The sequence below is a fragment of the Cotesia typhae genome, unplaced genomic scaffold (assembly GCF_013202065.1).
Source record: "Cotesia typhae breed Kobodo isofemale line unplaced genomic scaffold, CoteBio_Ctyphae contig_48, whole genome shotgun sequence".
NCBI lineage: Eukaryota > Metazoa > Arthropoda > Insecta > Hymenoptera > Braconidae > Cotesia > Cotesia typhae.
The window spans coordinates 5273955-5296208 of record NW_027423756.1 but is presented as its reverse complement, the minus strand read 5'-3'; the positions used below and the strand labels follow the sequence as shown (position 1 = coordinate 5296208).

The 22254-nt window shown below is 33.2% G+C and overlaps 4 protein-coding genes across 6 annotated transcripts in view; 2 read left to right on the top strand and 2 right to left on the bottom strand.

Annotated features, from left to right (window-relative positions):
* The window catches only part of LOC141529261 (uncharacterized), a 12271-nt gene extending 773 nt beyond the window's left edge, over window positions 1-11498 (bottom strand). Inside the window, exons 1-4 of one of the 2 annotated variants that reach the window (XM_074245755.1) lie at window positions 10880-11402; window positions 10453-10751; window positions 8710-10343; window positions 7927-8648 (exon numbers count right to left, since the gene is read on the bottom strand). In XM_074245755.1, coding sequence (XP_074101856.1) covers window positions 8064-8648; window positions 8710-10343; window positions 10453-10751; window positions 10880-11106 — 2745 coding nt within the window. In that variant the 5' untranslated portion in view covers window positions 11107-11402 and the 3' untranslated portion in view covers window positions 7927-8063. Of the gene's footprint in view, window positions 1-7926; window positions 8649-8709; window positions 10344-10452; window positions 10752-10879 lie in introns of those variants that run through there. The other variant, XM_074245756.1, reaches the window with a different exon arrangement.
* Window positions 341-1741, top strand: LOC141529706 (pyridoxine-5'-phosphate oxidase). Of its 2 annotated transcripts, none has more exons than XM_074246382.1 (6): window positions 341-496; window positions 572-705; window positions 784-880; window positions 961-1035; window positions 1229-1326; window positions 1407-1741. In XM_074246382.1, exons 1-6 carry the CDS (start codon window positions 485-487, stop codon window positions 1528-1530), a joined length of 540 nt encoding a protein of 179 aa, XP_074102483.1. In that variant the 5' UTR covers window positions 341-484; the 3' UTR covers window positions 1531-1741. The 2 variants fall into 2 exon arrangements, with proteins under 2 accessions (XP_074102483.1, XP_074102482.1); XM_074246381.1 differs by having other exon boundaries at window positions 1124-1326.
* Window positions 2483-17140, top strand: Rudimentary (carbamoyl-phosphate synthetase 2, aspartate transcarbamylase, and dihydroorotase rudimentary). Its single transcript, XM_074245754.1, has 10 exons — window positions 2483-2707; window positions 3748-3886; window positions 3962-5610; window positions 5682-7780; window positions 7859-7963; window positions 11922-12170; window positions 12591-13341; window positions 14076-14191; window positions 14631-15932; window positions 16421-17140. The coding sequence occupies exons 1-10, from the start codon at window positions 2584-2586 to the stop codon at window positions 16616-16618; spliced, it is 6732 nt and encodes a 2243-aa protein (XP_074101855.1). The 5' UTR covers window positions 2483-2583; the 3' UTR covers window positions 16619-17140.
* LOC141529263 (uncharacterized) lies at window positions 16791-22254 on the bottom strand. The gene is made up of 3 exons (XM_074245758.1): window positions 22064-22254; window positions 17883-18027; window positions 16791-17815 (listed from the first exon to the last, which is right to left on the bottom strand). The coding sequence occupies exons 1-3, from the start codon at window positions 22101-22103 to the stop codon at window positions 17659-17661; spliced, it is 342 nt and encodes a 113-aa protein (XP_074101859.1). The 5' UTR covers window positions 22104-22254; the 3' UTR covers window positions 16791-17658.

Below are 22254 nucleotides of genomic sequence, written 5' to 3'. Positions count from 1 at the left end.
ACATAATAAAGTAACTACGCTTAGCCAGCCTTTAGTTCAGTTACTTTTCAGATCTCATAATAGTTCCAATGGGAAATCTCTAGGGAAAGTTGTCCACTTTTTTCCCACTCAAACATAAGTCCCGTTAGCATTATTTCTTTCTAAAGGAGTATAGGGTTTATATTAAATTGAAATTTTTAAAATAGGAGTAAAAAAAAATCTATATTCAGAGGACGTTATTTGATATTAATAATTCAAGATTGTTTTTTTAAATCAAGTGGTTTCGCTACAAACTAAAGACAAGTTATTCCAAGCACTGCATGTCGAACTGTTGAAATTAATATGACAAGCGTAGTGGGAGTCAGTATACTGATTCAGCTGGTGTAGTCAACGCGCTTATCCGAGACAAGTGAAATTGTAGTACGCAAGTGCGCTACCATTGATTCTCATATTTTATTAACTTAAATAAATCCTTCTATTAGTGGCTTTTTGATTTAATATTCTCATGGAAGCTAAGGTAAGTTCAATCAACCCTGGCTATGAATAATTTACAATAAATTCAATATAAATTTATTTTATTTTAATTTTGTAGGATCAAAAATCAGGTCTGGCTTTTATTGATCTGAAATCTAATGATCCAGTTAATCTATACGAAGATTGGCACCAAGAAGCGATGAAGTACATGAAAGGTTCAACAAGCATCACTTGTCTTGCAACTGTCTCTGGGTAAATTCATTTTTTTGTCTATTATTTTTTATTTTCAATTTTTACTTTTATTTTGACTTAAAAATTTTTTTATTCCAGCGAAACTCCACGAGCGCGACATGTGTTGCTGAGAGGATACGGCAAAAATGGCTTTGAATTTTTCACCGACAGCAGAGGAAGAAAATCTCAGGAGCTTGTAAATATTTTATATGATTATATAAAAATTTATTAAATAATATTTTTTAAAGCAAAGGAATAATTAAAGATTTTACTCAGAGCGAAAATAGCCAGGCCGCGATGTGCATTTACTGGATGTACGAGAACGATAAAAGTGAGCGCGTTTCGAGACAGGTAACGTTGTAATCAGCAATACTGTTTTTACAGCATTTTTTTTTTTTTTTTTTTCATTTTTATTTTCGTTTGATTACTTTTGCTCAAGGTAAGGCTGGAAGGTCGAGTAGAATTACTACCGCGGGAGAGAGTTAGAGAAGTTTATGAGTTAGAACCGCTTCAATGTAAAATTCGCGCTCATTTGTGTCATCAGGATGCTAAGGTGGATTGGACCGAGATGAAGGAACGTCACGATGAATTATTGCGTCAAGCTGAATCAGACCCCGAGAGTTTAGTCATGCCTGAACATTTGTTAGTTACAATAAATCTTTTTTCACAAATAAATTTATTTAATTACCAATTACTGATAGCAAATTTTGTTTTTATTTTAGTGTCGGTTACAAGCTAATTCCTACGTGGTTCGATTTTTATTTTTCGAAAGATAATTTCATTGCTGATCGAATGGAATTCACCAATGTGGATGGAGTTTGGACGAACATGAGAATCGCCGCATGATTTTATTATTATTTTTAAATGTAAAATTGGTTTATTTTTAAATAAATCTACTGATAAATTTTGATGGCTTTAAAAAATAATTAGTTTTTTATGAAATTAAATTTTTCAGGCATCTAATTGTTTTTATAATTTTTTTTTAACAAATAAATTATTATAAAAAATTTTTAAATCAATTTTAGGATAAAATAAAAATTATTTTTATGTGGTATCAGTTTTGTTTTACAAAATTTTTATTTCATTATTATATTTTTGATACAGAATATAATAAAAAATGTAAAAATATCAAAAAATTATTACATCACACCTATGGATGCATTTCCATTTATTTATTTATTTATTTATTTATTTACATTTAGGCCCAACAGCTTTTGCCATTAACAGGGCCACTAATAATAATTGTAATTACAACAAGTTTTCAATTTATTCTTTTCAATAAAAAATCAATATGGTACTCTACAAATTGATGTATAAAACATGAAAACGAAAAAAATCTTTTTTTTAATTTTAAAACTACAAAAAAAATAAAAATATCAAATTTTGTAAATCTACTATGGAGAAAAATCAAATTTTTAAAAACGTCTATAACTAAATTCTTTGATTTTTTGTTCTAATAATTAATTAAAAACTTTTTAATAAAATTTCATATAAAGAAATTAATTAGAAAGAAATTTGTAATTTAATAATTTAAATATTAATAAAAAAAATTTTAAGAAAAAAAACTGTTCTAGAAAAATTTTCAAGTTTTTTAACAATCATAAATTTTAAATTTATTTGAAAATTAATAAAATTTAATTTCTGCTAATGTCACTCAAAATTCATTTTTTTTTCTAAAATTTAAATTTAAAAATTACCGCGTTTTACTTGCCAAGGTTAGTGTAGAGGGCAGTATTTACGCGTATGCGTAAAATAGCAAGTAGAAGGGGAGATACCGGTTTACACTTATAAAACCCTAGGTTTTAACTGGAAAAGCATGTTTTCAAATCTCGCCATAACACAGTCAACACAGTTCATCAATCAGCAATAATTTCACGAGTTTATAAATACGAGTAAATAATGCCGTCAGTGTCGCAAGTAATTTCGATAGACGGTGAACATAATTGTTTTTTACTCCTAGAAGATGGAACGTTTTTTCCCGGCCGGAGTTTTGGAGCACACGTGCCTGTTGATGGCGAAGTTGGTGAGTAGAACAATTTAATTGCGTACTAAGCACGTGGTCGTAATTAATAGTGATTATAACTACTTGTTGACTTTATTGCACTGCTTGCTTTATTGCTAGTCAATTATTTTTGATGAATTTGAATTTATGGATTTTATTTTCATTAGGCTGATAAGACGAGGATTTTATCAAGATATAAATGGTGATGCGCAAATGTGATACAATTTTTAACGTAAATAACATTCACGTGGAGATAAGAAGGTCTATTTTATCTAGACTCATGAAAATATTTTCTTTTATAAGTTGAAGATATTGTTTTTCATAAATGTTTTTTTATCAAAACTGCAATTAAGCGGAGTTCAGCGAATGATCATATTTCTATACAAACAAAAATTTAACACCAAGCAATTTATGAATATAAAAATATATATTATTTTCATGTGATACTGAATTTAACAGACATCTAACAATATTTTATAACAATTAAATTATAATGAAAAAGAATTCCACATGTAAAAATAAAAAAAAAAAAGTTATAATTGCGAATTTTTTCTAATTTTTTTTTATGATAATTGATTTATTATAAAAATTCTAAGAATTGTCAGATGTCTGCTAATTTCAGTATTATTATTTTCATATTATATCAAACATAAAATTTTAAAAAATTTCTCTTTGTGCTAAACTATTGCAAATTTCGCAATATATCAATTCATTAAAAAAATAAGAGGTTCAATAAGATTATTAAAAATTATAGATTTGAAATTATAAAAAAAAATTTTTTTTTCATAAATAACTTTAAATTAAAACTGCAATTACGCGGAATCAAGAAAATTATCATCATATTTTTATCCAAACATAAAATTTTAGATAATTTATTTTTGAGCAAAACTATTCCAAATTTTGCAATGACATTGAAAAGTTCAAACATTGAAGAGGTTCAATAAAATTATTAAAAATTTTATAGATCTTTTAAAATTATACATCAAAAAATAAAATAAATTGTTCGACTGCTTAGTATCATATTTAGTTGAAATTTCTAAAATACTAAATATTTTTTACAGTATTTCAAACTGGAATGGTTGGATACCCCGAATCATTGACAGATCCATCATACCACGCACAAATATTAGTATTGACTTATCCGCTGATTGGTAATTACGGAGTGCCAGGAGATGAAAAAGACGAGCATGGGCTTCCTTAGTAAGTAATTAGATCAATAATTTCATTGGCCTCAATTGATCAAAATAAGTTGTCATTTAATGGTTTTATTTATAGCTGGTTTGAGTCGAACAAAATATGGGCAGCGGGGCTCATCGTCGGAGAAATTTGTAATACGCCAAGTCATTGGCGTCAGACTAAAACTCTGTCCCAGTGGATGATGGAGCAGAATATTCCAGGAATCAGTGACATAGACACCCGAGCATTGACCAAAGTTATCCGCAAAAAAGGCAGTATTTTAGGGAAAATCGTCCACGCGCAGCCGCCAATGAGCGTCACGGAAATCCCGTCAATATCAAACCCCAATGACAGGAACCTCGTAGCCGAGGTGTCATGCAAATCTCCGATAACTTTCAATCCTCAAGGAACTCCCAAGATTTGCGTCGTCGACTGCGGGCTTAAATTTAACCAGATTCGATGCTTTCTAAATCGAGGCGCTCGCGTTGATGTCGTACCATGGGATTACGATCTATCGAAGGTAACTTTCGACGGATTATTCCTCAGCAACGGACCCGGTGATCCTACAGTGTGCCAAACGACCGTCGCCAATATTCGCAAAGTATTAGGCAAAAAAATTCCCATTTTCGGCATCTGTATGGGTCATCAATTGCTGTCCCTGGCTGCCGGCTGCAAAAGCTACAAAATGACCTACGGTAACCGAGGACACAACCAGCCGGCTCTTCATCTAGCAACTGGACGATGCTACATGACCTCGCAAAACCACGGATTCGCTATTGACGCAAAAGAACTGCCCGAGGGATGGGAACCGCTTTTCACCAACGCCAATGACGACAGCAACGAAGGAATTATCTATACAAGTCTGCCATATTTTTCAGTTCAGTTTCATCCTGAACACACTGCTGGGCCCCAAGATCTCGAGTATCTGTTTGACGTCTTCCTCGAGGCCACTAGGTTCCAAATGAACAACAGCTCTGCGGAATTTAATGTCAAAAATAAATTGACAGAGAAGCTCGTCTACAAGCCAGCCAGCGAAGAAGCACATACCAGACCGAAGAAAGTATTGATTCTAGGGTCTGGAGGTCTCAGCATCGGGCAGGCCGGAGAGTTTGATTACTCAGGGTCTCAGGCTATCAAAGCACTGCGCGAAGAGTCTATACAAACACTTCTAATCAATCCCAACATCGCTACTGTGCAAACATCCAAGGGAATGGCTGACAAAGTTTATTTCTTGCCAATTACTCCGGAGTATGTTGAACAAGTAATAAGATCCGAGAGACCCGACGGTGTGTTGCTGACTTTCGGTGGGCAAACTGCCTTGAACTGCGGTGTTGAGCTTGAAAAGTCTGGAGTATTCAAAAATTACGGTGTTAAAATTCTTGGAACTCCTATTCAGTCCATCATCGATACTGAGGACCGTAAAATATTCAGCGAGAAAATAAACTCCATTCAGGAACGAGTTGCTCCTAGTGCTGCTGTTTATTCTATTCAAGAAGCTCTGGAGGCTGCTGAGAAACTAGGTTATCCAGTAATGGCCCGCGCTGCTTTTTCCCTCGGAGGTCTTGGTTCTGGATTTGCGAATAATAAAGACGAGCTACGAGTTCTCGCTCAACAGGCTCTGGCTCACTCGAGTCAGTTAATCATTGACAAGTCTCTGAAAGGATGGAAGGAAGTCGAGTATGAAGTTGTAAGAGATGCTTATGACAACTGTATCACTGTTTGCAATATGGAGAACGTTGATCCTTTAGGTATTTATTTATTTTTTTATTTATGTTTATTTTCAATTGTACATTTTATTTATTACTTATTTTATTTACAGGTATTCACACCGGTGAGTCGATCGTCGTAGCGCCGAGTCAAACTTTGTCGAACCGAGAGTACAACATGCTGAGAACTGTCGCGATAAAAGTAATCCGACACTTTGGAATTGTGGGTGAATGCAACATCCAGTATGCACTCAATCCTTTTTCTGAAGAGTTCTACATTATTGAAGTAAACGCGAGATTGTCTAGAAGTTCCGCTTTAGCCAGCAAAGCCACTGGGTACCCGCTCGCTTATGTTGCCGCTAAATTATCTCTAGGAATTCCCCTGCCAAAAATAAAAAACTCAGTCACCAGCAAAACTACCGCTTGCTTTGAGCCCAGCTTGGATTATTGCGTCGTGAAAATTCCGCGATGGGACTTGAATAAATTTCAGCGAGTCAGCACAAAAATTGGTAGCTCCATGAAAAGTGTAGGCGAGGTAATGGCAATTGGTCGCAAGTTTGAAGAAGCTTTCCAGAAGGCTCTTCGTATGGTGGACGAAAACGTTACCGGATTCGATCCCTACATCAGATCGCTGAATGACGACGAGCTGGAAAAACCGACTGACAAACGAATGTTCGTGCTAGCAGCGTCCATTAAAGCTGGATACTCCATTGACCGACTCTACGAGTTGACGAAAATCGACCGCTGGTTCCTCACAAAAATGAAGAACATTATTTCCTGCTACGAATTGCTCGAAGGACTCGATCAAGGTTTGATGTCTCACGCAGTTTTGCTTGGAGCTAAACAAATAGGTTTTTCTGACAAACAGATCGCTGCTGCTATCAAGAGTACGGAGTTGGTGGTTCGCAAGCAGAGAAAAGAGAGTAACATTCGCCCGTTTGTCAAACAAATAGACACTGTGGCTGCTGAATGGCCCGCGACGACTAATTACTTGTACCTGACTTACAATGGGTCAACTCACGACGTAGATTTCCCGACCGGGTACACTATGGTGATTGGTTCTGGAGTCTACCGAATTGGAAGCTCTGTAGAGTTTGACTGGTGTGCTGTGAGCTGTCTCCAGGAGCTCAGGAACCTAGGACGTAAGACAATCATGGTGAACTACAATCCAGAAACTGTGAGTACAGATTACGACATGTCAGACCGACTTTACTTTGAAGAAATATCATTTGAAGTTGTTATGGACATTTACGACCACGAGAATCCGGAAGGAGTAATTTTATCGATGGGAGGCCAGCTGCCGAATAATATTGCGATGGATTTGCACCGTCAACAGGCACGAATTTTAGGTACGTCTCCGGAGTCAGTTGACGGAGCAGAAAATCGATTTAAATTCTCGCGAATGCTGGATCGCATTGGAATTTCGCAGCCTCGGTGGAAAGAACTGACCAACTTGCAGTCGGCCATTGACTTCTGCGAGGAAGTGGGGTATCCTTGTCTCGTTAGACCCTCGTACGTGCTAAGTGGGGCGGCTATGAATGTAGCTCATTCGCACCAAGACCTCGAATCGTATTTGAAAAATGCGAGCGATGTCAGCAAAGAACATCCGGTTGTCATTTCTAAATTTATACTTGAAGCTAAAGAAATAGACGTCGATGCGGTTGCTTATGAAGGAGTTATTCTCTGCATGGCTGTGTCAGAGCACGTCGAGAATGCTGGCGTGCACTCCGGAGACGCCACACTGGTTACGCCGCCTCAGGATATAAATGCCGAGACGCTGGCGAAGATTAAAAAAATTTCCCGAGCTATCGCGGGTTCTCTTGAAGTCACTGGTCCCTTTAATATGCAGCTTATTGCTAAAGACAACGAGCTCAAAGTTATTGAATGTAATGTTAGAGTGTCTAGATCATTCCCATTTGTTTCCAAAACTCTGGATCACAATTTCGTCGCCATGGCCACGCGTTTAATCGTCGGAGAAACTGTGGATCCTGTTGATGTACTAGCAGGCTGCGGAAAAGTCGGAGTTAAAGTACCACAGTTTTCTTTTTCGCGTCTTGCGGGAGCTGATGTTACTCTGGGTGTCGAGATGGCGTCGACTGGAGAAGTTGCTTGTTTTGGAGACAACAGGTACGAGGCTTATTTGAAGGGAATGATGAGTACTGGGTTCCATATACCGGAGAAAGGAATTCTTTTATCTATTGGCAGTTTTAAGGTAAATATTTTTAATTATGTTTAAAAATTTTTTATAGTATTTATTTATTAAAAATAATTTTTTTTTTTTTTTTTAAAGCATAAAATGGAATTACTTCCATCAATTCGTAGTCTACATAAAATGGGGTACAAATTATACGCTAGTATGGGAACAGCCGATTTTTACACTGAACATGGAGTTGATGTGAGTAAATAAATAAATATATTTAATTTAATTTAATATGTAACTATAAAATCTTATTTATACAGTAAGTATTATCATAATTTTTTATTTTTATTTAAAATCAAATATACGTTGTTTCCTTTTTCGAGCTTTTGTCATCTTCCAACGAAATGATCCGCGACTTATCTTTGTTCGTTGAATTTTCTACCAGCTGAAGCTCAACTGCTTCAGTAGACGAAGCCGAGAACGACTCTACCTCGTGAACCACCGCCATGGTGACACGCTTCCGATTAACTAGAGGAGCATCGAGTTTATAGGGAGCCTTATTACTATTTTCAGCTTTAATTGGGACTAAGTTGACAAGTGTATGAGATTCAACTGAGGGCTGGAATCGCTCATTGAGCGAGGCCGAAAAAATCGGACGATCAGAATTACGCACCGGAGTCGCCGGAGGATCGCTCTGGGACTTGTTGTTTGTCGTGCGACGTTTTAGAGCATGCAGTTTATCCAAGTATGCTTTTGCGTCGTCTTTGTAGTTGTCATACTTTGATAAAATCACACAGAGTCGCTCCGAGTGTTCAATATACACCGTTTTTTGCGAATACGATTTATACTTGTGACAACACTCGGCAATTTTTATAAAATGTCTTATAAATAAGTCCAGCAGTAAACAAAGTCTATGCGATTGTATTTCTGCACATTTTACCTAAAAAAATTAAGAAAATGATTAATTTTTCGAATTTAATCATTGAAAATTTACAACTTACCGTAATTTCTAAAATTAGATCATAAGAAGTTTTTGCGTCAATAAGATTTTTACTGGTAACAGTTTTTCTAACATAACGTTTATCTTTTTCTTTTTTGGCGCTGTCCCAAAATCCTCCGGTAGGCTCATAAATTTGTTCCCGTGTTTCAACACTCTTCGATTGAGCCTTAATTGTTCTGGTTGGATACAGATGCGGGTTAACAAGCATCAGAATATCGTCAGTGAGTATCTTGAGCAGCGTCGCGTAGTCTAGCTTTGGAAAAAAACTCCTGCTGTGTTTAATATTTTGCATCGCGTGAATAAAAAACATGACCGGATTCTCCAAAATTCTTTTCAGCTGTTTTTGAGTTCTAAGCAAATACTTCTTAGCCGGAAATATATTTTTATCTTTGATAAAGTAGTCCGGCATTACAGGGTCATCCTGGCTGATGGAATCGTATAGTTTTCCCAAGAAAGTCATCAAGCACTCGCCCATACGATTGTCCATCCACTTGGAAGGTGTATCCAGCTCTTCAATCATCCAGAACATATGATGTCTCATATGATTCGCAGTCAGGCCCACAAATGAGTCTACCGGACGAATAAAAGTCTTCTGGAGCACCAGGGCCATGAAATATACCCGAACCTGCGAATAAGTCATACAAGTCTCTAGATACCGTTCTGCTGCGGGAAAATTCAGTTCCCACTCCAGATTTTTCGCATCGTTGTTTCCATTTTGCTCCGTGTAGCCCTCGGGAATAATGTAGCATCCAATTTCCTTGATTTTTTCAATGACGTCGTAGTCAGGCCACGTGGTCCGCGGTCGGTCCAGCCATTCGTTTGCTATTTCCGGCCAGGGTGACCAGATACAAGGTATGATAGCAAACTGGTCATCCTTGGTTCCAATAATCTGCTCCAACGGTTCTATTTTATCTCGATAAATAACTGCTCCCAGTGGTCCTTCATCCTCATCCGCGTCAAACCCCATTAAATCAGACAACCCGTTGGTAAAAAATTTATAAAAATTATCCATGAACTTGGAACTGTTCAAGTACCAGACATCGTACTTCCGACTGTGGATAATCCCTCTTATCTTCTTGTCCTTACTGTTAAGATTGTTTAGCACTCGCGGTTTCCGCGGATCGTAGATTTGAAAACACTCACGAGGAATTTCTGAGCTCGACACTGGCTCCTCTGAATCAGCAACTGGATCTCCGACAGTAGAAACAGCATAACTGTCACTGTCGCTGTCAATCGCGTAATTACTGGACTTGTAACCAGAACTGGTGCTTTCTGCAGAACTAGTTCCATTGAAGACTTTAGTTCTTGTCTGTCTGACTCTTCCGCTTCCTCGCCCGTTAATTTGCTTTCTCTGCTGCTCTTTTTTAATTTTTGCGACATTTGGATTTAAATTGCTCCTCTCATCGTAGGCACTATCGTCGTCATTGAGATTCAAAGACGAAACGGTTAAGTTAGAACTTCCGCTTCCGTCAGATTTCTTATCGCGATCCACAGACAACGAGCTGTTATCTTTACTTGCTTTACTACCATTGTAATAACTATCACCGTCACCGTCACCGTCACTGTACATCACATTAACACTCTGTCGAGTTTTCCTTCTGGGATTAACTTCCAGTCGCTGCAGCAACGCATATCCTGGATTAAACATCAATTAAAACCAATAAATATTTTATTCTTATCTAAAAAATTTTCTTATCTATCGAATGCTTTTAGATACTTCCTGGGATTAATAACTTTAACTCACCTTTATGTTTGCTCGGCTTCAACTGCATACTGTAAGTTACCGTCTCGTTTACGCTGCAGTAAGGAGACGCGAAACTCTGCTCCGAGACTTCGATGTTATCGTGGACGACGTAGACCCTGATTGGCTGGAGCGGCTCCACCGAGGGTATCATCGTCGGCCCGATATAAGTGAAGTCAACTCGCCGCGCCAAGTGCTCTTGAAGCACATCCGGAACGAGAACGTGCTTTTGCGGCGGCAAACAAGCGTTGAATTCTTCCTCCAACGGCGAACTCAGAGTTTGTCTAATACTCGCTATTTCTCTGACAAAGAAATAAATTTTATTGATAACTGATATGAAAATTGATCAAGTCACTGATTATCATTGAAAAAAAATTTAAAAAAAAATTTAATTATATTAATTGAGTGAAATAGAAATATTGAGACTTACTCGTCAAAATTTTCAAAGAACTGAATCGACATCATGAGATTGTTCAAAATAAACAACTCCGGATCTTGCTCAATAGTCCGTCGAAGAAGCTGGAGCTCGTAGTCTTCCGTCCAGCTGTCATTTCCAGTGAACAGCTGGTCTCTAGATCCGACGGACGCTAATGTCAATCTGTCATCGTCTTCGGTCCGCTTTCCGGTTCTCTTAGATCGTGACTTTGAATTTCCCATCCCTGATTTCGATGGACTTTTGAGCGATTCTGACTTGTAAGTTGCAATTTTAGCGCGTTGTTTTATCACAGTTTAAATTAAAAGTTAGATTAATAATTAAAAATAAATAAATAAATAGCTAAGTGGGTGTATTAATTGTTTGACGGTTATCCGATTAACTGGAAGTTGTTCTTCATGTTTGTACACCCGTGTTAACGAACTGCGATCACACTGCCCGACTAGAGACTGAGCACTGTACGGTAGATTCACCGGCTTACCTTGCGATAAATATCTATCCACGTTATCGAAACGTACTCGGTCTTTTTAATTGAACGTCTGTATCGATAATTGATAATTATTTTGTCGAGTTGAAAATTCCGAGAAATCAGAGGCTTAGTCACAGAAGAGAGAAAAAAAATTATAATAAATTATAGTAAAAAAATATATTATATACACCTTTAATTTAAGTATTTAAGTTTTTTTTCACTTCAGTGATGTCAATTGCTCAGACCTCAGTTATCATTATTTTTTAGATGATAACCGAGATTTAAAAGCAAATAAAAAATTACTCAATGATCCCTTGGGTAAAATGATGCAAGTAAATCATTGTTATATCAATTATCAAGTTGGATAAAAATAGTTTTATTGCTGGTTATGAATTATTAAACATTCCAAGGTTTTAAAATTATTCCAAGCGATGAGTCAAATTCTTGCCAAATCTAATCTCAGTTATCTCATGATTATACAATAAATATAATCTTACAACTATTTATGTTATTTATTATTAAACATACTGAAAATAATAGTATCATATTTTTTAATGGTTTTAATTACAGGTTGAGCCGGTGCAATGGACTTTTGAGAATATTGATGTCAACGAAGACACAAGTCCCAGCGAATTGCGTCATTTAGCCGATTTTCTCTCTAAGAAACATTTTGACCTGGTAATTAATTTACCGATGCGTAATGGTGGTGCTCGCAGAGTTTCAAACTTTATGACCCATGGGTACAGAACACGAAGACTCGCTGTTGATTATTCAGTACCTTTGGTGACTGACGTCAAATGTGCTAAGCTCTTGGTTGACGTAAGTTTCTTTGATTAATTTAATTGAACTATTAATAACCTTTATTCAAAAGTTGATGTGATGTTTTCATTGTTGTCGCTTTTCGTTGCTATGGTGACCACTTTGGTAACGGTTACCATGGCAACGATTACCATAGCAACCGTTACTATGATAACGGTTACTATAGCAACGTTTACCATAACAACGGTTACCAAAGTAACTTTATCTATGGAAACGGTTACCATAGCAACCGTTACTATGATAACGATTACCATAGCAATGGTTACTATGGCAATGGTTAAATATTAATAAATAAAATTTGTAAAAATATTGATTAATTAAATTCTCACTAATAAACATTTTGACAGAAGCGCGCAAAATGCGTTCGATTTTCTAGTGTAATAAACGATCTGTTTTACACCAATTAATAAATAATTTTAGGCCATCAGCAAGTTGGGAGGCAAAGCACCAAAAATGAAAACACACACAGATTGCTTATCATCAAGACGGATGATAAAACTCCCGGGTTTCATTGACATCCACGTGCACTCACGGGACCCAGGTGCTACCGAGAAAGAAGACTTTGCTTCATGCACAGCAGCAGCTTTAGCTGGAGGTATTACCATAATTTGCGCGATGCCCAACACGAACCCTGCTGTGGTAGATCATCAGTCGTTTGCAATTGCCAAAGAACGCGCGACTTTGGGAGCAAGGTGCGATTACGCTTTATTTTTGGGAGCCTCTTCTGAAAATTACACCATTAGCCCTGAAATAGCCCCCCTTGCGGCGGGGTTGAAAATGTACCTGAATGAGACCTTCACGACCCTGAAGCTTACAGACTTGAGCATTTGGGTGAAGCACTTTGAAAGCTGGCCAAAAAATTACCCTCTTTGTGTACATGCGGAAGGACAAACCACCGCTGCAGTCCTTCTTCTCGCTAGTCTTCACAACCGACCGATTCATGTTTGTCACGTCGCTAGGAAGGAAGAGATTCAGATTATTCGCGCGGCCAAAGAAAAAGGCCTCGCTGTCACCTGTGAAGTTTGTCCGCATCATTTGTTCTTGTCTACTGAAGACTTGGAGCGTATTGGTCACGCCAAAGGACAAGTCAGGCCGATGTTAAGAACTCTTGAGGATCAACAGGCTCTTTGGGATAATATGAATATTATCGATTGCTTTGCAACTGATCATGGTATTTTTTTTTAGTTTATTCAAAAAATTTTTTAAATCTAATAAATTAAGAGGCACAACCAGTGTGACAGCCTAAAAAAAAAGGCAATTTTTGAGAATTAAAATAAAAAAAACTTCTGTATGAATTATTTAAAAATTTTAAGGGTATATCAATACATATTTTAAGAATATACAGTAAAATTTTTGAAGAAAAAAAATTAAATATTTCCCGAGTTACGATTTTTTGAAAATTTCACACTAGTTGTGCCCCTTAAGTTAAAATAATTTTTAATATTATTAAAAATTAAAAGAAAATGATAGCTTTTAATTATTAAATAACAATCTTTCATATCTTATTTATTAAGACTTTATCAGGTTTTTAAAAATTAATATCTAATACACTTATCGTTCTAAAAAATGTAAATTTTTAATTATTAGAACGAATTTAATTCAATTATACAAATATTATAAAATAAATATTTGGCAGAGTATTTATAAAAATTAATTAATTAAAAAAAAAAAATTAAACTTGAGTAATTTATTGAATGTTAGAATTTTAGATAGTATTGATTTATATATTTTAAAAAATTAATCTTCTAGTTTACACGTTTAATCTATCAAAATTTTGCGATAGAGAATACTAACTTAAACTATTATTAAAAATTAGTTTTACATCGTTATCTAATCTATTTAATTTAACATAGCCAATAATCGAAAAAATTTATTCTAAAAAATTAATAAAAATAAATTTTTCAGCTCCACATACAGTTGAAGAAAAAGAAAGTGAGAAACCACCACCAGGCTATCCAGGTCTTGAGACAATTTTACCTCTCCTCTTGAACGCTGTCAACGAGGGAAGACTCACGATGGAGGTAAAAAATATTCAAAGTTTTTAAATAGATAAGCTAATAGATTAGGAAAGAAATCCCCCCTGCGATTCTTTATCAATCAAACGCGACCTTAAACTTAACAATAAAAATCATCGGTAATCTCGGGTGGTAATCTTCGACATTGAATGCACCCACGTGGTTATTTTATTATGTTCAGGTATAACATCCTGTAATAAATTGAAGAAAGAAAAAAAAACATATTGAAGATTAGAAAATACTGTGGGGTATTATATCATTTATTGTAAAAAGGTTGAACGTTGTTCAGCGATAAGTCACCAAGATAAGCGATCACTCCACTTAACAACGATTTCCAGATAAACAGTGAAGTAGTTTCATAAAATTATATCTCTTTTTCGTCTAGGTAACTCTTTATTTCTCACCATCTAAAGATTTAATAAAATATTTATCTTTTTAATTGCAGGATCTTATCGACAAATTTTACCGCAATCCCAAGAAAATATTCAACATTCCTGACCAGCCAAATACTTACGTAGAAGTTGATCTCGACGAGGAATGGATCGTTCCGACCGCAATGCCATTTACCAAGTCCAAATGGACGCCGTTCGCCGGAATGAAATTGCGTGGACGTGTCCACAGAGTCGTTTTGAGAGGAGAAGTCGCATACGTCGAAGGACAGATTCTAGTTAATCCAGGCTTTGGACAAGACATACGTGAAATCCAAAGACTCGCCAAGAGTCAAGTCCATCCTCAAGCACCTACAATTGACGTTACAAGCCGACCAAACTCCGTGCTCGAACGTCTTTTATCTCCCAACTACGAAAAACTCAACGGAGTTCAAGAGATCTCGGTTGAAACCAACGATTTCTCTCATTTATTCCAGTCAGGAAAAGGAAACGTCTACTCGACATCTGAAGTTGAAGCGCGAGATTCTGTGAAACCCACCCAGCGGTGTACATCACCATTGCTGTCGACAGTCTCCAAAGACCAGCGTATTTTCAATCAACTGCCCCCGACGGTTCATCTACAGAACAGCCACGGACTCGCCGGGCAACACATTCTCACCGCCGACATGTTTTCTAAAGAACAGCTCAATGACATATTCAACACTGCCCAGACTCTCCGCTTAACTGTCATGAAAGAACGCTCGCTGGACCATTTCCTCAGGGGAAAAATTCTGGCATCAATATTTTACGAAGTCAGCACGAGGACATCTTGCAGTTTTTCAGCAGCGATGCTGCGTCTCGGTGGACGCGTTATTCATATGGACGGAACAACTTCCTCGGTCAAAAAAGGAGAAACTCTCGAAGACACAGTCGCCGTGATGGCTGGTTATGCAGATGCCGTCGTCCTACGTCACCCTGAGCCAAGTGCTGTCGCTCGTGCTGCTCAGCATTGTCGTAAGCCCATGATCAACGCTGGAGACGGTGTTGGTGAGCATCCTACACAGGCTTTACTTGACATATTCACAATCCGCGAGGAAATAGGAACTGTCAATGGTCTCACTATTACTATGGTCGGAGACTTGAAGCATGGGAGAACTGTGCATTCTCTTGCGAGATTACTCACGCTGTACAACGTCAATCTGAGGTACGTCAGTCCACCCGGGCTAGGAATGCCGGAACATGTAGTGAGCTACGTAGCTCAGCGAGGAATTCCTCAGGAGAAATTCGCGAGTCTTGAAGAAGTTCTTCCTGATACTGATGTTCTCTATATGACGCGAATCCAGCGCGAACGTTTCCTATCACAAGATGAATATAATCAAGTAATTATTTTTATTTTAATTAATTTTCATTTTCATTTTTTTGAACAAAATTTTTATTTGATTTTATTGATATATTTTTTTTTTAAATACATAAAAAATAAACTATTAAAAAAAAAAAAGTTGATTGTCACAATTTTAACATATTTCAAAAAAATTAATAAATTTTTTAGAAAATTGTGATTTTCAACTTTTCTTTTTTTTTTTTTTTTTTAATTGTTAGTTTTTTATGTACTTAAAAAAAAAAAATAGATCAAAAAAAGATGAAATAGAAATTTTATCCAAAAACATGAGAGCCAAAATTTTTTCCAACTTTTGAAATAAAAAAAGTTATCCAAATCTTTGTTAGTAGATTTCATAGAAATCTAGCTATTGCATTGGTCTTCATGACAGATCTTTTAAAAAATTTTGCTATATTCCAACTTAACCATATTTTTTTATATTTATTATAATGATGAATAAATAATTAATCATTGCAAAAATTATTACAGGTTTGTGGACACTTTGTCGTAACGCCCCAAGTGATGACTCGCGCTAAGAAGAAGATGGTCGTGATGCACCCACTGCCCCGAAACTTTGAAATCAGCCCGGAATTCGACACCGACCCGCGAGCTGCTTACTTCAGGCAAGCCGAGTGCGGTGTTTACGTCCGCATGGCACTACTGGCGATGGTTTTCGGTCGCTGTTAATCGCTTGAAATTCTAAACATCCGATAGAATTTGCTCAATGCGACCTTGTATTCCTAAACAACAAACGTCCTCGATGAAATCCATATTCTCATACACGCAATTTTTTTTTTTAATCAATTGACCTAGCGCAAAGATATTTTTGTATAAATCTGATAACATTTTGACGCAAAAATGAATAATTATTGTTTTCTATATTTGAAAAATTTTTTATATAATTGTTACATGCAATACATAAAAAATAATGATGGTTTCGGAGTGCGGGACTTCCAAGTAATACTTTATACACAATGTTATACACAAATGATATTTTTTATCATAAATATTTATGTGATTAATAGAATTATAAATATAATACGGCTATACAATACAATACAAAATTCTAAATCTATTATACAATTTTAAGTAGAACGAATCGTGTAAATGCGAGTATACAAAATGACTTTGGTATTAATATTACTGCATATTTTTTTTACAATGCTTAAAATAAAATTTACATGTACAAGAAGAAAAAAAAACACATAATTATTAATCCATCGTTATTTACCAAGTATACCTTTAAGTTTTGTTAGCTAAATAATTAATAAGATTTAATCCGTGTGGATATGGCACACGTCGCTATAAATATTATTTAAGAACAAGATTATCTGTAAATAATGCCTACGATCTACGCTACGAGTTATTTAAAACGATAGACACTGATATTTTTATTGTTTGCTTGTGTACATATATACATATACAATTAAAATACTATTGTAATCGTATTGTGACGTTTGAGCAACTGACGTACAAAATAATAATTTATAGATATCACAGTCAATTATAATTTTATCCGAAATCCGCAAAATACTTGCGTTGCGGAATTGAGTCACCGAATCGGTATGACTTGTATTGGAAAGAGCTAATAATTTTTCTCTGACGTCAACACGCTATTTTTCTTTTGTAAGATAACAATGCCGACTTAGCATATTCCGTGCCGATAATCAAATATGTATGATAATACCTTATTTTAATTTAAAATTATAATATTTTCTCCTTTTAAATTAAACCACTGCGTCCAACGCGCCAGCTCCGTAATCTGTCATCCCACTGGAATACATATCCGAGGCCAACGATTTTTTGTCATCCTTTATCTTCTTTTTGCGCGTCAGCGAAGGCGCTTTCATGCGCAGCGGTTTATTATTCTTCGTAGTATTCTTTCTAAGTATTAAAGTAAATTAATCAATAATTTATTCGAAAAGTTTTGAGTAAATAATTCTAGACTTACTGATGCTTGCAGTCCAGAAATACGCCCATAGAAAATAGAATTATTATCGCTACTATTATACCGACAACCACCACGATAAGAGTAAAAATCGTGTCTTCTTTTTCCGCTGTCACTGAAGTTTCAGTTGTCATCCAAGAGTTTTTATCTATATTTAATTAAAAATAACAAGTATTATCAAAATATTTCTTGTAACTCAATAGGATTTTTTTTTATCATTTGATATTATTTACATGACTATATAATATTTGAAATTTGAGAACATTCTTTTACAGTACTTTCCACTTTTTTAATATTAAAATATCATAATCGTATTATTATTTTAAAAAAAAAAAAAAAAAAAAAAAAAAAACTTATTTAACAAAACAAAGTTAACGTATAGACTCAATTAAAGGAAAAAATGATAAATTAGCAATGAGTGAAATTTAAATTAGTAAATTTATGATAATGAAATTGATAAACACTTAACAATTTTTTATATTTTTATAACAATTAAATATAATGATAAAATTTCCATCTGTAAAAAATAAAAAGAAATTATAATTACGAATTTTTTTGATTATAATTGATTTTTTGTAAAAATTCATGACATTAAAAATTTAGCAGTTATTTAACCATTTATTTGTATCATTTAACAAATAAATTTTTTTCTGAAAAATTATTTTAAAAAATTTGCAATATTTTCTCATTTTTTTACTATAATTTATTTGTTACAAAAATTTTTTAACTCTTCGAATATCAGATCAATTGATTTAAATGAAAATTCCAAAACTTGTCAGATGTCTACTGATTTCAAAATTCATATAAATTTATCAATTCCAACTCAGTATTTTGTATAATAATCTTCAATTCGAAATTTATTTATCTAATTATATTTACTTGTTAATTAATAACAACTGTAAGTAATTTTCTTCCAACTCTATGCCATGGCAAGATCTAACAAATATATTTTTCAAATATTGTTTTTACAACAATATATTAATTAAAAAAAAGCAAAACATTGTTAATTTCGGCTAATTTCACTACAGTTTAGCGATTACTTTTTAATTAAATTAATAGATTACTATCTCCAAGTCACTATACAGCTAATTAAAAAGTTTGCTTTAAAATTAACCAATAACAAATAAGACACTAAAGGTAACTGACAGAAGTTTTTTTTATAATTTACAGCAATTAAATTATTATGAAAAAAATTCAATAAAAAAATTCCACTTATGAAAATTAAAAAAAAAATGATTAGTGGAAATTTTGAAAAGTATTTTTTTATAGTAATTAATTTGTTATAACAATTAATAACTTCAGTCTTATATTTATTTATTTGTAAAGAAACACCCTCGGCAATTTAAAATAGTATGTTATATTTTTATGTGTAGAATGTTTTGAAATAATGATTTTATACAATATATAGCATCTGCAAAGAGAAGATAAATTTAAGAAATTTAAAAAATTTTTTTAATTTTAAAAATTTAAGAAATTTTAAGTTTTTTAAATTTAAGAAATTTTTAAAATTTTTTAAATTTAAGAAATTAAAAAAATTTCACAAATTAAAAAAAAAAATTTTTAATTTGAAAGAAAAAATTATAAAAAATGTGAAAAAAAAAAAAGAAAAAACATAATCTGTCTGATAGTTTATAATCACTATTTGATAGTTAATAATCACTATTTATGCACCTGGAATATAAGAAATCAATTTCTCTTTCTTCTGACTTTAAAAAAACTTCAATATTTTTTTGTACTTTTTTTATTTTAAAAGAAGTATGAATTATAAATAAAGAACAAGTACAATCGATGGTCAAGCGAAATAATAAACTTTTGTCAGACAGAGAAAAGCGTAAGCATGCCGTAGATTCATGAGGTCGAAGAAAAAATTATTGAGACGGGAAACCGCTCAGGATGTGGTGACGTCAATGACTCATGGGGTCTTGATGCTTTTGGTAAGAAACTCATGTCAGTATAAGTACATACAACATGAATAGCTGCACGTATTATACACATGGAGGTGATCAGACCGGAAATCTCAAGAGTAGAGTCTACACTTATACCCAAGGGTCCCCCGTGCTGTATAATTGCGTCAATTATTTCAATGTTTCGATTTAAATTCAGATATTCAATGAATTAATTATTTTTTTTTTTTTTAAATGCCGACTAAGAGATATATGCGTGACGTACTATCTCCTTGTTAATTTATAATCTCTGAGCTGTAATTATTTTACTTATAGTATTCTCTGCAATTTTCAATCAGCATCGCCGTTGTATAGAGATTTAATCATTATTGTAAAAATTCTAATGATTATTCTAAGTACCGAGCACTACCAACCACCACTAAGTGAGTCAGAAACATATAAAGAGGTAAATCCTGCAATAGCAATAATTTTGTAACTCAAGGTCTCTTTTAAATTGCGATTCATTAATTTTTAAGTACGTTTAAACTCTAATTATTTTTAAATCGTGAATTACTTATCATTCACCTTGACATTGCTTTTACATTTTTTCATAAGCTTCAAGAATTTATTGACTCATGATTTTTAAGTAGAATTATAATTTATGTTTCAAGTAAAGAATTTTTTATCAAAAGAAAACTTTTTATTAATTTCTAAACAGTTTTTTTGTTTTAGATTAAAATCATATTAATTTACATGCAATGATATTTAAATGTAATCTTTCAACTTTCTTTTCTTAATTTCATTTTATATACTTATTTTTCAAATAGATTTTAAAAATTTTTTACAAGAAATCTTGAAGATTTTTTTTAAACTGTTTAACTATTTTTGGTTTTATTTTAAAAATAAATTAGTTCTAAAAAAATTGCATTTATACTTTTTAAAAATATCTTCTTGTGAAATTTTATAGTAAACATTTTTTTTACAATAATTTATTTGTTAAAAAAAAAAAAAAAAGAAAAATATTTGTTGTTTTCAGTTTTATAAAATTATAACAATTTGCACTTTTGAAATTAGTAAAACATACAGTGAGAAAAAAAATACTTTTATTAAAAAAATTTTCCTGATACAAGAATTTATGAAAATTTTCAAGAATATACAATCTTGGTCATTAATTTAAATATGTTTTTAAGTTTACTGGAAAATATCAATTTATAAACTCGAATATTTATAAACTATAAATTTGAAAATTAGTTGATAATGTAATTTGTAAAATTAGTCGCAAATAAAAAATGATATTAATTTTTTTATACTATTTTTATAAAGAATTTTTATATGAAAAATCATATAAATTTTAATAAATGATATTAATGAAATTAGCGAAATTGAAATTTCACCAAATATAAATTCAGTCATTTATAAAATAGTGAAAAACAAAAATCTGTGGCTACAAAATTTAGCCAGTTTTTATTGCAGAAACTTATAAAATAAGCCGATTGTAAACTTTGTGAATTGTAAAATCAGCTGTTTCTATTTTAGAAATGACATTATCAACTAATTTCCAAATTTAGAGTTAATAATCGTTCTAGTAAACGGCTATTTTCCAGTAATATTAAAAACATGCTTAAATTAATAACCACGATTGTATATTCTTAGCTCTAGAACTTGTTAAATTGATTGAAATAATTTTTACTTAATTTAAATAAAGCTATTCTCTTGTTTATCTACATACAAAAAAAAAATTACTTGAGTCAAGTAAATAATTTTGAAGGATTTTATCTTCTTGATTTAAGTGAAAAAATTCTTAAATTAAGAAAAGTAAATTTTACTTCATTGAAGAATTTTCCGCCTTGATCCAAATTCTTCAAAATTATTTTCTTGGTTTAATAATTTTTCTCTTGATTCAAATTTATTATTTTTTCTGTGCATTATCCAGAGATAAATATTGATGATCTTCTCTTCAGAAATTATTAATTAATAATAATAGAATATTAAATCGACATTGAATTTCTTGAATCAAAAAATTGTTAATTGAGTAAAAGTATTTTTTTTTCTCAGTGTATTTTAAAGTGACTAGAGTCCTAAAAAAATATGATAATGAAGTTAGCCGACATTTCAAAATTTTTAGAAATTTTTTATTTAAAAAATTTCAATTAAACAATTAAAAAAAAAAATATTTTTTAAAAGGGGAAGGGGAAGTGGAATTTTTAAAAAATATCTTTTTAGTTGTAATTTAATTAATAAAAAAAAAAATGAAAAGTTTTTAGACGTCTGCTAATTTCAGTGTCACGAAAAAATACATACCGTTTATCGGAGTACTTATTGTATTATGATTTAAATCCATTTCGTGGCAATTTAACAAATAGTTTTTAATAAATCACATTTGTAATTCGAAGCAATAGTTGAAATATAATTACAGGTGAACCTGTTGCAGTGAAACGAGGTGTTGGCCGGATCGAGAGTGAAACGAGTATCGGAGTTAAGAAATGAAGCAA